This window comes from Betta splendens, chromosome 1 (genome assembly GCF_900634795.4).
Source record: "Betta splendens chromosome 1, fBetSpl5.4, whole genome shotgun sequence".
Classification (NCBI taxonomy): domain Eukaryota; kingdom Metazoa; phylum Chordata; class Actinopteri; order Anabantiformes; family Osphronemidae; genus Betta; species Betta splendens.
The window spans coordinates 15,852,763-15,868,022 of NC_040881.3; the positions used below are offsets into that span (position 1 = coordinate 15,852,763).

General features: G+C 42.1%; 2 protein-coding genes across 4 annotated transcripts; one reads left to right on the forward strand and one right to left on the reverse strand.

Moving 5' to 3' along the window:
• Window positions 1-65: 65 nt before the first annotated feature.
• Window positions 66-3,932, reverse strand: LOC114856953 (uncharacterized). Of its 3 annotated transcripts, none has more exons than XM_055507327.1 (8): window positions 3,793-3,932; window positions 3,347-3,382; window positions 3,082-3,182; window positions 2,277-2,992; window positions 1,611-2,034; window positions 1,136-1,275; window positions 728-850; window positions 66-282 (listed from the first exon to the last, which is right to left on the reverse strand). In XM_055507327.1, exons 2-8 carry the CDS (start codon window positions 3,375-3,377, stop codon window positions 210-212), a joined length of 1,608 nt encoding a protein of 535 aa, XP_055363302.1. In that variant the 5' UTR covers window positions 3,378-3,382; window positions 3,793-3,932; the 3' UTR covers window positions 66-209. The 3 variants fall into 3 exon arrangements, with proteins under 3 accessions (XP_055363302.1, XP_029008751.1, XP_029008745.1); XM_029152918.3 differs by lacking the exon at window positions 3,793-3,932 and adding an exon at window positions 3,528-3,715 and having other exon boundaries at window positions 1,713-2,034; XM_029152912.3 differs by lacking the exon at window positions 3,793-3,932 and adding an exon at window positions 3,528-3,714.
• On the forward strand, window positions 3,816-15,088 carry cc2d1a (coiled-coil and C2 domain containing 1A). The gene is made up of 28 exons (XM_029152876.3): window positions 3,816-3,958; window positions 4,216-4,278; window positions 4,389-4,530; window positions 4,655-4,758; window positions 5,186-5,425; window positions 5,540-5,852; window positions 6,101-6,210; window positions 6,295-6,367; window positions 6,818-6,925; window positions 7,018-7,145; window positions 7,425-7,497; window positions 7,587-7,720; window positions 7,928-8,015; window positions 8,129-8,205; window positions 8,291-8,386; window positions 8,973-9,095; window positions 9,306-9,364; window positions 9,531-9,647; window positions 10,233-10,306; window positions 10,389-10,447; window positions 10,530-10,681; window positions 10,780-10,870; window positions 10,941-11,093; window positions 11,533-11,664; window positions 11,780-11,906; window positions 11,998-12,074; window positions 12,166-12,213; window positions 12,294-15,088. The coding sequence occupies exons 2-28, from the start codon at window positions 4,222-4,224 to the stop codon at window positions 12,324-12,326; spliced, it is 2,988 nt and encodes a 995-aa protein (XP_029008709.1). The 5' UTR covers window positions 3,816-3,958; window positions 4,216-4,221; the 3' UTR covers window positions 12,327-15,088.
• The last annotated feature ends 172 nt before the right edge of the window (window positions 15,089-15,260 follow it).

Consider the following 15,260-nt stretch of genomic DNA (forward strand, 5'->3'; position numbering starts at 1 on the left):
GTTTGTCGACAGACCGACATCAAAAAAGTGCAGAGTTTTTACAATAATACAATAATGACATAATATCAGATTACTGAGTTATACAACCAGCTTTATTGGAACAGGAACGCCTGACTTCTCAGTCTAAACGATATACAAAATATAATAAACTAAAATATTCATTAACAGTGGAACAATGAACCCTCCAGGCAACATTAGGCTCAGTGTCCTCAGTGTGTGGAGCTCCTGGAACTACCACGGCGCAGGTTCTCCAGCTCCCTGTGTGCGGCCATGACCTTTCGACTGAAAGAAAGCAAGGGTAAATTTGAATTATTTGTATTCGTGATTACATATGTTTCACCACACTGTCCTTTAGGCACACAGGAAGGCTGGAGATGTGCAGTGGGAATGAATTTTATAAATTTATGAATTTAATGCTCAGAAACCAAATCAAAATGCATTATGTTAACACACACCTGGCTATGTAACACTGGCAATGTTTTTGCTAGTCTACACTACTGCATCAGATTTAACATCCAGAGTTTGAACCTCCAGGGCTTGTACCGACCAGATGTCCCTGAGGTGGCCCCTGCAAGGTGCCAAACAGTCTGACTACCACACGCTAACCAATCAGAGCACAGAGAAAGTGACCAATGGCAGCAGAAGTCAAAAGTTCATCAAATGCACGACAGAGGGAGTTTAAGAAAACAGAAGAGTAGAGTTAGAAGAGAAGAGTTCTGGGACTGACTTTAAAGAGGAGAGTTCTCTGATGAGCCCACAGACCAGGTTTGTGGCATCTTTGTGGTTTGTGGTATCCTGTGGACAGGATGAGAAACCAGCATCTTCCTCTTTCCCCATCCTCTTCTCCTCCCTGGATGGTTGAAAGTAAAAGATTAAGCACATTTAAAAAATGGAAAATTACCACATGCTCACACCTCAACTTAAAATATGACTACCATCTGGAAGATGGGATGATACTGACATAAAAAATCAAAATGTCTCTGAGATAAAGTTTCACTTATTTTAAGTCAAAGTTTACACCCTGGCACTAGTGAATTGCTCAACCATAAGTTGAAGCCAATATGGCCTTGATCATGTTTACTCTAATGGCTTCCTCGTCCCCCTCTATTCACACCTCCTGCAGAAACTTCCTTACATCAGAGCAATGGAGTTCAGCTGTGAGTCTGAAACATCATCAAAGTGCTGTGATCCAAACGGCTCCATGGTGTCTCCGGTCTCATTGTGCTCTGTGTTCACAGTGGAAGAACCAGCAGCAGGTTCCACATAAAGAGCACACTATGTACAAAAACAATGTAAAGGGACAAACATATTTTTGATTATTATTGAAAGACACAGAATAGAAATAATCTTCACTAGTATTCATTGATAAATGATCAGATGTTCCCCAAAATTCAAATACAGACATGATAAACTCGATTAACTTGGGAACTTTTATTCAGATCATCACCTTCATCCTATTGTATGTTACTGTAATTATAACCAACTAATTATTTTCTAATTATGAGGAAGAGAGATGAGAGATATGTGTTTTGCTGGTTCATGCCCTGATCTCTACAATTACATTGTCTTTCTTCTCTACTGGGTTTAACTGGGTGTCTCTGTATCCTCACATTCAGCTTCACACAGTTGAATCCCACTGAGTCTGTGGCGGCAGCGCCTGCTTCGACTCCATTGTCATCCATCATCTCATCTCTCATCCCAGTCACACCTACCAGCAGACTGTCAGTCTCACTCCCATTGTTCTTTTTCTCAGTCTCTTCATTCTGAGATGTTTTAGTGTAATTGGTGGTGAAAGGAATGCGGTCAAAACGTGCTGAGTCCTCCTCCCCATCTTCTCGTTGTTTCACAGGTATAGCTTCCTCTTGTTCCTGTTCCTTCAGACTCATTGAAGGGCTGCCCACTGTCTTCTCTGCACCTTGATTTGACTGTTGTTCTGTCACTGTGCTTTCCTCAGCCTCACTGGTCTTTCCCTCAGAGCCGTCCGAATGGACCAAAGCACCGGTCCCATCTAACGTAGTGACTTCAGTTTCTGTCCTGAGTGTGTTGATAATATTATCAAGGGATGAAATAACAGTTACATGTCTGTTAGTCTGTTAGTGGAGTACGTTGTACTAAATTTGTCTAATTGTGTTTTAGCGTATTCCACAAGTAAAGCACACAACAAAAGACTTTTTAGTTTAACTTCAAGTGCCTCCTATGTCTCTTTGTAATCTATTTTACAGCTCTTAACATACAGCATGCTACATAATCTGGATACCTCACTACACGATTCTCACCTTGTATCCCCTCCACAGAGGCTGGACTGAAGTTGTATCTCTGCCGAAGGGGCTGGAGTTACAGTGTCATCCTGAGCCACAGGGTCCACCGCGTTATTACAAAGCTGCTTTTCAACCTCTACTTCGCTGTGCCCATTTTCCCGCTTTTGTGTCTGTAGAAAATAACTGCGCTCCTTCTCTGTCAGACCACACATACCCATCCTTCGCTTCTTCCTGACAGGTAAGCCCAATGCAACGTCTCTAAAGTCATCCACACACACCTGGCTCGGTTTGTCTTGGCTGCTTTCATGGCGGCTCTCCAAGTTACAATAAGACGTTGTCTTTGCATCAAGTTGCTTCTCCAAAGCGTCTACACAGAATCCATCAGCATCTTCAGCAGTTAGCACTTGTTGATGATCAGTGAGTGTATCGGATACCAGTACGGTTACTTTTTCTGGTTGTATTTCTTTCTTTCCAACACCATTTTCAAGATTTATTATACAGCCTTGTGGCTGGGGATCCTGGTTGGGACAGGTGGCTGGATTCTCTTTCAGCTCGTCAGGAGCTTCCATCTTGTTTTCTGCCTGCTTTTCTTCAGTGAAGGCGTCGTGTTTGGTGGGACAGGACTGCTCTGCTGCCTGAAGTAGATGACTTGTAATAGTAGCACATTCCTGCAGAGGGGACTCGAGACTCTGAACATGTGTCCTGACCACTGCTGTATTGTTTCCTTTAGAGTCCTAAAATATATTTAAAAAACAACATTAATAGCCATATCCTGAACTGCACTGGAGGAAGATGAGGGGTCTCGGTTGGTCATTTGAGCTACCTGTTGATGGAGAGGAGCTTCAGCATCCACAGAAAGCTCCTCACTTGGACATTCCCTCTTTCTTGACCTGAGTGATCTAGGCTGTGGTGCAGCTACGCTTTCTTTAAACATTAGACCAATACAATCAAAACACAGGGGATTAACCGTGGCTCTAAACCTGCCTGAAAAAAAATACTGGGCACAGGTAAAATTTAATATGCAATTTAATCAGCTTTCCATAACCTATTGAACAGTGACATTATCTCAACCAGAGCATCTCTCTTACCACTGCTGAACTTCGCTTTCCCTTTGGCCATGTCGTCTTTTAAAAGGATAAAAAAATAGACAGTAACCACATGAGAAAACTACTTCCCGTTGTTATGTCCAGCTAACACTCACCTACATTAATATATTCTACTTACATGCATTTATTAGCTAGCTAACATAACGAGGATTCACATACTCACAGCTATAATGTGTATTTCCTGAGTTTCAAATAACAGACTTGTGTAAATTAAGTTAATTGACAATGTATATGTTAACGATATTTAAGGAAAAATAGTTGATGGACATCTTCTCCCCGCCAATAACCCAACCAGACGCCCGCTCCACCGACAGAGGCGTTGCGCTACGTCGAGCTTTACGTCAGTAATGGGCGTGTTTCGTCCAGCCGTAAAGCGCGGCGTGCGTTGCTATTGGAGACACAGTATAGGAAGTAATGGTACAGCTTACCGTTCTTGTTTTGACACTTCGGAATAACTGCTAAGCGTTAGGGAAAACCTGTCTTGGATACACGTTTTGCTGCTCCGTATCCTCCACGGGGTCTGAACTGTAGTCGAGTCGAAAGTCCGACTCGACTCGCTCTAACGCCGACGTCCAAGTTCGTGGCACTGACCAGGTAAGTGCCCGCCTGCCACACTGTTGGTCTTGTATTGTATGTTATGCTAGCTAGCTGTTAGCTAACATGACAACAGAGCTTAGTCGACACTATCAGTACATAAGAAAATGAATTGTGATAAAAAGCGGCTGCTGTTGGAAGCAATGCAAACTGACTGATGTGTGTAGATACATGTGGGAACTGTTTTTATTCTCATGGCCTGCCTTCTTATTTTAATGACGCTTAATTTAGCCTGCCTTTAACTTTTTCTTAATAAGAAGTCCATGAGTCGCAGCCGGAACCCCGCTCCCCGGGGCCAAGGGGCAGCTCGGGCCAAACAGGTAACACCCTCCATGACCAACAATAAGCTGCGATGTTTGCTGTTACTTTAATTGACAGCTGTGATTCAGCACTTTTCTCTTTCTCTGCCTGTTTGTGTTCCATGTGCTAGATGGGGCTGCTCCTTGACCTGTCCCCAGATGGAGGGATGGATGACGATGCAAATGATGAAGCTCTGGAGGCAGAGCTGTTAAACCTGATGGGGGGAGGAGGAGGTGGAGGTAGATCCCAAGGGAAGAAAGATCAAGGAAAAGGTGAGAGAGTAACTTTCAATCCTATAGTGTAAACCACATCTTTTGCTGTTCACAGGCTCGTGTTTAGAATTGGATGTAATATCCATTATTTGGTGCCACTGTTCATGTATTTGTGCTTGTTTAGCTCCTGTTCCCATGGCTGATATCGAGAGGATGGCAGCGCTTTGTATGAAGGACCTGGATGATGAAGAAATTGCGGATGAAGATTTGGATGATGAAGATCTACTGGTAGCATACTCACACAGTTATACTTTTTAGAGTGGATTAGTTGTTTCGTTTCATTGCATGCATATTTCTTTTGATATTGTGACGTTATCCATCAACAGTGGTTAGCAAGAAAGTATCAAGCCTCTGCTTAGTAAATGTTTGTGTGAGCATTTACTGCTTTGTTTAAATATTTAGATGTGTCTTGGTTTGATCTCATTTAAAGAAGAAAGATATTTGAAAATGTTTCTTTTGGGGTCTAATGAATTGGATTTAAGTCTAGCATAAATATATATAAATTGAAGAAGAGATTAACACACTAGCTGTCAGTACAAATGTTGTTGGTTACAGCTACAGCTTACAGCTACAGGTTTTCTCACTGCAAATAATTTCATGCTCATTTTGCCTTCAAATATCTCCATTCATTCTGGTGGTGTCTTCCCATACATAGGCAGAACTTAATGACGTTTTGGAGGACAGTGAAGAACAAACTCCCTCCCCTCCTGCAGTCACTCCAGCGGCTCCTAAAGCAAGCATCCCTTCCCATTCTGCACCTCTTGTTGCCTCCAGTGGTGCAGGAGGATTGGAGTCCCGCATTTTGCAGCGCACTGAAATGTATAAAACAGCCATTTCAAATGCCAAGGCTGCGGGGGAGACCAGCAAAGTCAGACGATATGATCGCGGGTTGAAGGTATAAGCAGGAGTAACATCTCAACCCCTCAAGTTGTTTCGTCATACTTGGTCTGTGAAGTGTGAATGGAAGGCCTTTTGCTCTCTGTAACCTTTATTTTTGGTTTAACCCTAGACATTACAGTCTATGTTAACATCTGTAAAGAAAGGAAAACCAGTCAATGAGGATGAGATGCCACCTCCTGTTGCTCTTGGTGGAAACACCAACGCTGATTCGGAGTCTCAGTCAGACAAAGAAAGGGAATTGCCACAGTCTGCGCAGATGCCTCCCCCTCCAACTAATCAAAAACCTCTGCGGGTCATTACACCGACAGCCACTAATACCAAGTCACTCCATCCTACCCCCCCTCAAAGGCCTCTTGCCATCACCCCAGAAACACCTGCAATCTCCCCGCTGACCCCCAACCAGCCCAACACGCAGTACTCAGGTAAGCTGGCAGCCAAAAATGTATTTCTCTACTGTCTTAACAACTGTAAGACGAGCAAAAGTTAAAAATGTTGCGATCGTCGTGTCATGTACAGTATAAACATACAAATATATACATATTTAATATGTAATTACCCATGACCAATTGTGATAACTTTTTAACAGCCATCATCAAAAGCCATCATGTTTTTTTTTTGTCTTTTTGCTCTTTCTCTCTTCCCCTCTCCCCTCCCACTGTCTGTTTCCCAGAGCTGAAACAGGCAGTGCTGTCCAGACAGAGGGAGTATAAATTGGCTGCCATAAACAACAAAGAAAGTGGTCACATTGACCAGGCCAAACAGCACTACGTTACCGCCAAGGTACTGTAACTTGTCCAGTTATGGTTATGTCATTAATTTGTGTAAGAAAATGTCAGAAAAACAGATGGGATCTCACTTGTGCAGAAACTGAACACTCTGGTGGAGGCACTGGACAGGGGTGAACCAGTAGACCTGAGCTCACTACCACCTCCTCCTGGTGAGTTTATGATTATGGACTTTATGATTGGGATAAATTTTAAAAGCATTTATCTTTATCAACTGAAATTAGGACAAATAGTAGATCTTATGGTAAACAGTTTGACAGTCAGATTAAACAATGGAGTAGTAAGACACAAATTCCATGTCTTGTACTTTTTCTGTTGGAAAAGGGGTTGTTTACAAATGGAAAATATAGTTCACCACATGGGGACCATGTTGTTAATGCTGGACTTTAAATGACTGCTTTGTAGGACAAAACAAATTTATATGTTTTTATATTTATAAGTAATTTTAAAACCTAATGTTATTTAGCCTTTGGTAATTAACCTTTTGGTACTTTTTGCAAAATTGTCTGATTGTCTGATTGTTTTTTTTTTTTTACCCGATTAATGAATGGTTTTAAAAATAACCTTGTTTATGCAACTGCTTATTTCTGATTTATATGCAGAAGACATAGAACAGCATGCACCTCCACCTCCTCAGTCTTCCTCTAAACCTGCTGCCCCTCCCGCTCCAGCTGCTGCTCTACATGCACCTGCCCAGGTGGCGTCTGCCGGTAAGGCTCCAGTAACCACAGTGTATTCCTTTCCTTCAAGTTATACAGAGGGATACGCATTACATTTTAAAATGTGTGTGTGCTTTGCAAAGACCTACCTGCTCCCAGCAGTTTGGCTGAGGCCCTTCAGCAGAGGATGAACATTTACAAGTCAGCAGCAGAGGGAGCCAAGAGTAAAGGAGACGATCGTAAAGCTCGCATGCACGAGCGTATTGTAAAGGTAAACAACATACACTTTAAAATATTGTGTATGTAAAACAGGTAATTAAAAGCTGGAGAATATCAGCTATGGAATTTTTTGTCACTTAAACACAGCTGTTGTGATGAGTCTACAGTTTTTACCCTGTGCTGCCGTTGTATCTTGTTTCTCTAAATACAATGTCTAATTTGATTATTTCGACTGGAAATACCCTCTTGTAACTGATCTGTAATTTTTTCTGTTGCTCATTTAATTAATGGCTATAACCTGGTCTGCGCTGCCTCCCTTCTTAATTTACAGCAATACCAGGATGCCATCAGAGCTCACAAAGCTGGACGGCCCATCAACTTGTCTGACCTACCTGTTCCACCAGGTAGCACTCAGATTCTAAGTTTGTTTTAGCGCCTGCTTCCTGTATGTAATGTACTGTATAGTCAGTTTTTTGTTATGTGGTTATTCTAGGCTGTCCACCGCTTCAGGGCTCAGAGGGAGGCCAGCAGAACTTAATGGGGGTTCTGGAAACGGCTATGAAGATAGCTAATCAGGATGCAGACGCAGAAGATGAGGAAGAGGATGGTCCAACAGAGGCTGCAAAGGTATAAAACATAAAAGCACCACCAAATGGTCAGATTGTTATTGTGCAGCCAAGGAGTTCCATTTGCCACTGCTATGTCATGCTGCAGATCTAATTTTTTTGCATCACGTATGTGCGTCTCCTCAAGTATAGTGGACAAGTAATTTACGGCTTTTTAAAGTAATGAAAAAAATCAAATTTATTCCATTATCATTTCTCGTATTCCCAGGCTGCAGTTCGTCCTCCTGTCCAAAAAGCAAAATCTCCAGCTCCTCAGCCCCCTGGAGGCTCCACAGCTCCCAAACTGGGACCCAAGGGTATGACTTGAGTGTTGGATTTGTACATGCATATGTGCACTTCCTGCGTGGAAACAGTAATTTGAGTGTTACACAAAGAAAAAGTTGCACTTGTTTTTCTCTTGGCCTTGTAGCCCAGCAGCAAGTGGACTTCCTGTTGCTTAGGCGACAAGCATTTTTGCGTGCAGCGCTGCATTCTAAAAATATGAAGGTAAGGAGGGCTCCATTGTGGACTTTTGTTCCCATGGATTACAGCAGTTTGAGTCGTGCTTCTGCTGCTGTTTGGTTGTTTGTAGGACATGTCAGGAGCAGCGCAGCACCTCCGAAATGCCAAGGGACTGGACCCTATGATCAACGCTGCCAAGTCTGGCCTTCCTGTTGATATCACCAAGGTTACAAATGTTTTCAAGTAAATCATACAAGTGCATGATGGTGTTGAAAATGTTGTTGGAACTTCTAAATGTAAAGTGTGTTAACACAGACTGTGACTGAAATAGACAGAAAGAAGCAAAGATAGCATGTAATCACTTTTGTGCTTTTCATAATCTTAGCTTGTTTTTGTCTGTCTGCATATTTTCAGCTTGATTCATCACTCCCATATGACTTTTTCTCATTTTCCTCACTTTTATTTAACATAATTTTATTATACAACCCATGTGTTTTCCTCTGACTCAGGCCCACAGTGTATTAACCAGGTACTGTATATTAAGCTTGTGCCTTTGTTTGTTTGCCTTCTTGTTGATCAGCAGAATATCACACAAACTCAAAAACACATTCTTAATTTCTAGTGAACAGATTTATTGAAAGGACCAAGAGAAACAGACAAAGATGTGCTGCAAGCTGAATCTGAGAACCTCAAAAATGGGTTACAGATTTAAATATTTTGAAGTATCTGTTAAAATCATGGGGCTTTTTAAGTACTGTATATGTCGACATTTAGTTTGTTCTTTCTGTCATGCTGTATTTTTGCCCTGACAGATTCCCAGCTTTCCTGTAAGCGAGGATGATTATTCCCTGGCTCGCTCACGGACCTCCCCTCTCTCTCCTCGTTCCAGTGAGCAGTATCACGGCCTCATGGACCTTTTAAAAAAGCAGCATGAGGTCAGGAAATGCACATTCATCACTGTGGTGCAACTTCTAAATTGCTTTTGACTCAATAGACCACACCCTCACAATGCTGTCGTTATCATTTGTCCTCACAGTAATTGGACCACGTTCTGAGATGTGTCTCTGTGTGATGTCTATATGCAGTATACTATGTGACTGTTGTAAAGATTGTCTCAATCCTACTCCTTTCTTTTTGATCTACAGAAATGTATAACTTGCTCACAAGAGTTCATACGCATGGGCAATATGTCTGAGGCTCTGAAGTAAGAAACCATTTCCTAATTGTATGGTTGTATGTATGTTTGAATTAAGCTACCAGTGTGTTGGCAAAGAGCTAGCCTATGAAATAACATCTTACTGCAAGGTCTCATTGTAACAGTCTATAAATCTGGGGCTTTGTGTGTAACATCCATCTCTGTCTGTCTCCAGGTCTGAGAAGTTAGTTGAGGAGTGTATGCAGAACATAGAGATCCTGAAGAAGGCCCATGCCAAAGGTCAGCCAGTTCCCAAGTGCCGCACAGAGGAGAGGACCATCCACTCTGTCAAGTCAGCAACTAAACTAAATTATATAATGTATTTCAATTCACAAGAGATGAATTGATATTGAAGTGTCTTGTTTCTGTGTGGCATAAACAAAGGAAGAAACTGAAGTCAGCATTTTGTAGCCATCAGGCTCTGAAGATGTCTGCCAGTCTTCAGCAGCGGCATCCTGTCCGTTTGTTAAAAATCCATGAGCGGTCGCTAGTTTCAATACAGTAGATGACAGTCAGTAGATGGTTGTGCCATCATCAGGGTTTAGTAATTATATAATTGTAACGTAACCTTCGTGTTTTCTTATTCTTGAAATCTGACCTTAATGTGTAGTCTTGAACAAAATCAGGTGTTTAATTGTGGAAACACAATTCATTTGGATGAGATGAGGGTTGCTTTCTCTGACTACAGCAAAAATGAGTCAGAGTGACTCACTGTGACTCACCCTGGCTTTGCTCCAGTATCCCACCAAGCTAACAGCTAGGTAACTCTGGCAGTGACTCATTCAGCTGTTAGAGCTGTTTGGCACTCGCGGATGCTGAGTGATTGATGTCTTTTACTCAGGATGCCCGTTCTGAATGGCCCGTGTTTGTTTTCTAGGACCTACTCCAACCTGACACTTAATGACCTGATGCTGTACATCATAAGAGGCATCAGTCTACCAGCCCCCTCAGGTAGGTGTGCCTGCATCTTAATAATATCCAGGCCACACTGTGTCAAATGCATGTGTACTCACACCTACCTCGCTACCTTCAGGTGTCTCGCCTAACGATCTAGATGCCAGTGTGAAGTTTGAGTTTCCTTTCCCCAGCGCTGTAAGACTTTCACACTAAGTGCTGATACTGTATCACTCGTTTTGTGCTGATGTTGTTTTAATAAATTTATCTTTCTGTGTAGGAAGAGGCTCAAAGAGACAAAACCAGCACAGTAAAGGGCACAAACAGTCCAGACTTTAAAGAGCAGTTCAAACTTAACATCAACCGCAACCACCGAGGTTTTAAGCGTGTTATACAGTCCAAAGGGATCAAGTTTGAAGTCATCCACAAGGGGTAACACAGGGCTTTATTGAAGCTATAGAGAGAAAGGCCTCCATGCTTATCTGCCTGATTAATGCTGTGAATATGAACTGACTTTTGTTTGTTTACAGAGGCCTGTTTAAAACGGACAAAGTGGTGGGCACAGCTCACCTGAAGCTGGAAGGTCTAGAAAACCACTGTGATATTAGAGAGATCATAGAGGTTAGTGTTGGAAATGATGGAAATGTATGCAAATACCACCACTACCTGACAATATGTATGTGTGGCATAGGTGATGGATGGACGCAAGGCCACAGGCGGAAAGTTGGAAGTGAGAGTTAAGCTCAGAGAGCCTGTATCAGGAGCTGATATTCAGCCGGTGACAGAGAAGTGGCTGGTTCTCGAGCCAGTTTTAGTTTCTCCCCCAGAGAGACAGAAGGAAAAGGTGAGCAGTGTTTTCACTGTTCAGTGAAAAGTTCAGTTTTCTGCATACTAATGTTTGAATCTGAAGGTGGGCGACATCCTATTTTTATTTTATTACAACTTTCACCAACTTTACATGCTCTCAAGTGAACACCTGCAGTGTCTCGAGCATCTACAATAGATTAAAAACCCAACATGGGCACAAAACCCATAAATGCCCGGAAAGGATATTATATTGAATTCATGAGTTAATACAAAAGGCATCAAAATAAAAAAGAAACAGCCTTAGTAAATACTGTCGATCATATATATTATTAAAGTCCACTGAAAAGATGAATAATAGAGGCTTGACGTGTACTGTTCCGTCCATCAGTTAATATGTACTTCCTCCGTACAGTCAACCACTGGCACACAACACAATGGTAGTGTCAGTTTATTAAACTCTCATTTTGTATTTTCAGGCTCCTTCACCTCGATCCAAACCCAGACATGAAGAGAGCAGCAGGAGCAGTCACCCCAACAATTCCCCACCACAGTACAAACTCCACAGCTTCAGTCTCCTCAACTATGACAAGGAGCGGCTGGAGAGAAAGGTTGTCTGTGTGTTTGTTTGGTCTGAGCCTCTTCACAGCACGCTCTTCTCTAATGACTCGTAATGACCTGGAGGCGTAAGCTCTTATCGGTCATTCCGCTCTCTCCGTCTCTCAGATTGCAGAGTACCGAAAGAACCGGCGGGATCCACCATCTGACCTCATCCATCAATACAAAGAAGTCACACACAGGCTGCAGTGGCAAAAAGCAGAGCTAGAGCGAGGCTCCCCTGCTCTGCTGACAGGTAACACACATGTTTCCCATTGACGTGTGCAAGTAAAGGGTCTCAACCTCTTATGCATGTAACCAGTTCCCTCCGCTGCCCGTCTGTGTAGAGTATGAACATGTGCTGCAGCGCTTTACCCAAGGACTTTCTGAGTCTGTGAAGAAGTATTCCAGCCAAGGCAACAGAGTGAGTTCAGGGCCAGAGTTACATAAATGGGATTGTTGCTGTGTACATGCTTATGTATGCTGGTGTTGTAAAGAGTGTTTTTTTTTATTAGGAAGCTGCCAAGGATGCACTGGGCAGGTTGAAGATGGTAGAGGGTGAGGTAAGTTTGCTAGTTTTATATTTAAAAACGGTTTTAACGTCTTATCGTCCATACATAAACAGTTTTTCTTTGTTTTTCAGCTGGAATCACTGAGAAGGAAACGTACTGGATGAAGGAGGGAATAACAGATGGAACGAAGCAGAGACTTGGCAAACGTACTGTTATTTCATCTCTCCCTGGTTCATACACTCGTATACAAACACTACAGTTAGTACTTTTAACACAGATATGAATGATCTGTACCGTCAAGAAAATAACACAGAAATCAAAGCGCTATGGGAGAACCAGGCTTATTTGCACTCGTTTAAGAAAGACACTACAGAGAATAGATTGTAACGTTCAACTTTACAGATTCCACTTGTTTATCTTTTTTTTTTTTTTTTTTTATTCCATCTTTCCTTTAATTTGTAAGTGAAAGATAAGCTAGAAGACCTTTTACACCAGGTCTGTTTGGGTCCAATGATCACCAAATATGTGTGTGTTCTGAAGTGTGTTTAACCCATGGACTTAGGTGTTTTTAACCCTTTCCCCCATATTTTATGTGTGTAATGAGCTTAATGTAATCTGTCTGCTCCAGTGTTTCCAGATTACAGTAATCTGCTCCGTTTGGAGTGGTGTGATATGGGAATAAAAAAGCAGAAAAAAACGGGACTTCGGGGCGCTGCAGCCTACATCCCATAATGAGGGATTAGTGTTTATGTCACCAAGGAGACGACGAGATCAGACGTAGAGTCGCCTTTGGGGCTGGGGAGAGGGGGTGTTAACAGCGTGCCATGAATGTGGAAGGAGCTTAGCCCTGCCAGAGGATTGCCTCCTCTTCTTCATCAGCTGCTGCGTCTTTGTTGTCAGCTTCGTCTTCTAGCTTCACACTAATTCCTTGGCGTCTATTCAGAGATTTTTCAGACAACCAGCAATACGTTGGCTCCTTTTGTATCTTCTTTAAACTCTTTAACCATATTAGGCCCTCTTTGCTGTCAATTAGAGAACAATTAGCATCTGCTGTGCTCGTTTCCTGCTATTGTTCATGAATGTTGAGGTGTGCTGCTGAGGGGGGAAGAAAACACGGGTTCTGTCCCACTGAGCACCACCGTAGAAGATAAATACACATGGGCAGATGAGCCAATATGTGTCAGTGAGGCTGGGTGATGGTGTATCTCTATTTCTCGTCCACCGAGGGCATCCCTGTCTTCAGGGTCCTCATGCTTCCTCTCTACTTTACTTATTGTGGCTGTAATCATGATGCTCATTTAAATATAGATTTTAGATGTACTCACTTGTATAGATTTATTGTTTACCTAAACCACAAGATGCACAAAAGCAGGAAGTGTGTCAGTTTGCTGCCACGTGTTCTCTGCTCTGTTGAAAACTGTGGACAGATGCCTCCTCTGGAACCTGCAAACCTGCCGGTAGATTATGTGGAACCATGTTGATGCACGCGGCCACGATGTGACCGTCTACCTGTGTGTTTGGCTAATGAACTCCTAGTTAGACAACCACAATCATGACTCTCCACTTTGACATGGGACTTCAAAACTATTCTAACATCCCTTCCTCCCAACTTTTTTAAATCAACAGAAAACATGTTCTGACTCTAATGTGGTCATACCAATGTGGATTCATGGTTAATGACCTTGACTGCTTGTGATGTTAATTTAAACACTTGTGCAGCGCGGCTGCAGATGTTGCATGTTAGGTCTCCACTCTTTCAGGCAGCCATAGAATTCCATTAATTTCCACATGATACCAAAATCACTTAGCAGACTAACTTGACTTTGAGCCAGACATTTGGCTCTTTGAGTTGTGTAATCCATCACGTCCATAATCCATCAAGTCTACATTAATGTTTTCCAGTGATGCATTAGGTAGCCGAGCAGTTTAAAAGCAGATTTATTTGAGGCTTTGCATCAATGATAAATATTATGATAATGTTACTGACAAAAATGAATGTGGACTCCATGGACTACACAATTCAAGAACATTTCAAGGATCTACTAATTGGTTCTCATGCTGCACTGGAATGAAGAGAAACAAAAGCTTGCCTGCAGCTAAAGCTAATAATTACTTCCATAAATCGATAATTGTATTCATCTTGTGTTCTGAAATGTTTGTTTTTGATAGAAAAGTTGTGATATTGTAGCCAATGTTTAAATCTACCACAGCTGTCTATGGCACAGCACTATGGTTAAGTTGCACCAGCTTTTATGTAAAGCTTATGTGATTCAGGCTAAAACATGCAAATCCACTGGTATTCTTGGTCACGTTAAATGTGGCTCTGATTCAGTGAATGAGACAGCGTAGCTCCAGGCTGACCCTTTAACTCCATTTTACCCCAAACACACACACACTCACACCACATCACCCCTCTCCTCAACTAACCTCATGGCCTCTGAGGCCACACTGTTGTTATGGCAACAAGCTCATCAGCATTCAGTGTGATTGTATGATGGTCAGGACGTATTGTTAAAGTTTGTCCTGCTGGTTGCTGACTGCCTTCCCTCCTAAGAGTCAACACTACTCAGCCCGTGTTTCAGTCTGTGTCTCTGCTTCATGTCCTATTCTGTAATATGTCTACACTCCATTTAAAGAAAAAAAAGTTTGGTGGATTGTTTAGCATTTTTGTCTTAATCAGCTTCAGGAAACATATTCATCTGGTCTTGCGGGATTTTTTTAAAATCTGTGAACTGGTGGAAGGGCAATCAATCTAAGTGTAATATTTATGTACAGTAAATATACAGCGGGATATGCTCTGTCTCTATTTTTTAGTGTAAGTCATGCTGGTTTTTGTGCAGCTCAAACTTCGATTGTATGAAGGCCTGATTGTTTAGGCGTTATCAGCTAATGTATGAGGTTTAATTAAAATGGCCAAACAACTTGACTGTCTGAACTGGCATGTTTGTTTCTCTTCTGTGGGAATGAGGCGTAATCAAGACTTCCAGTTAAACCCTGGGACTTCATAATGAATGTAAAACCAGGTCTACGACAGCTACTTTCTTACCAGAAATAATGTGTTTTATTGACATTTCAGTTAACATTTTGTGCTGCAGAGG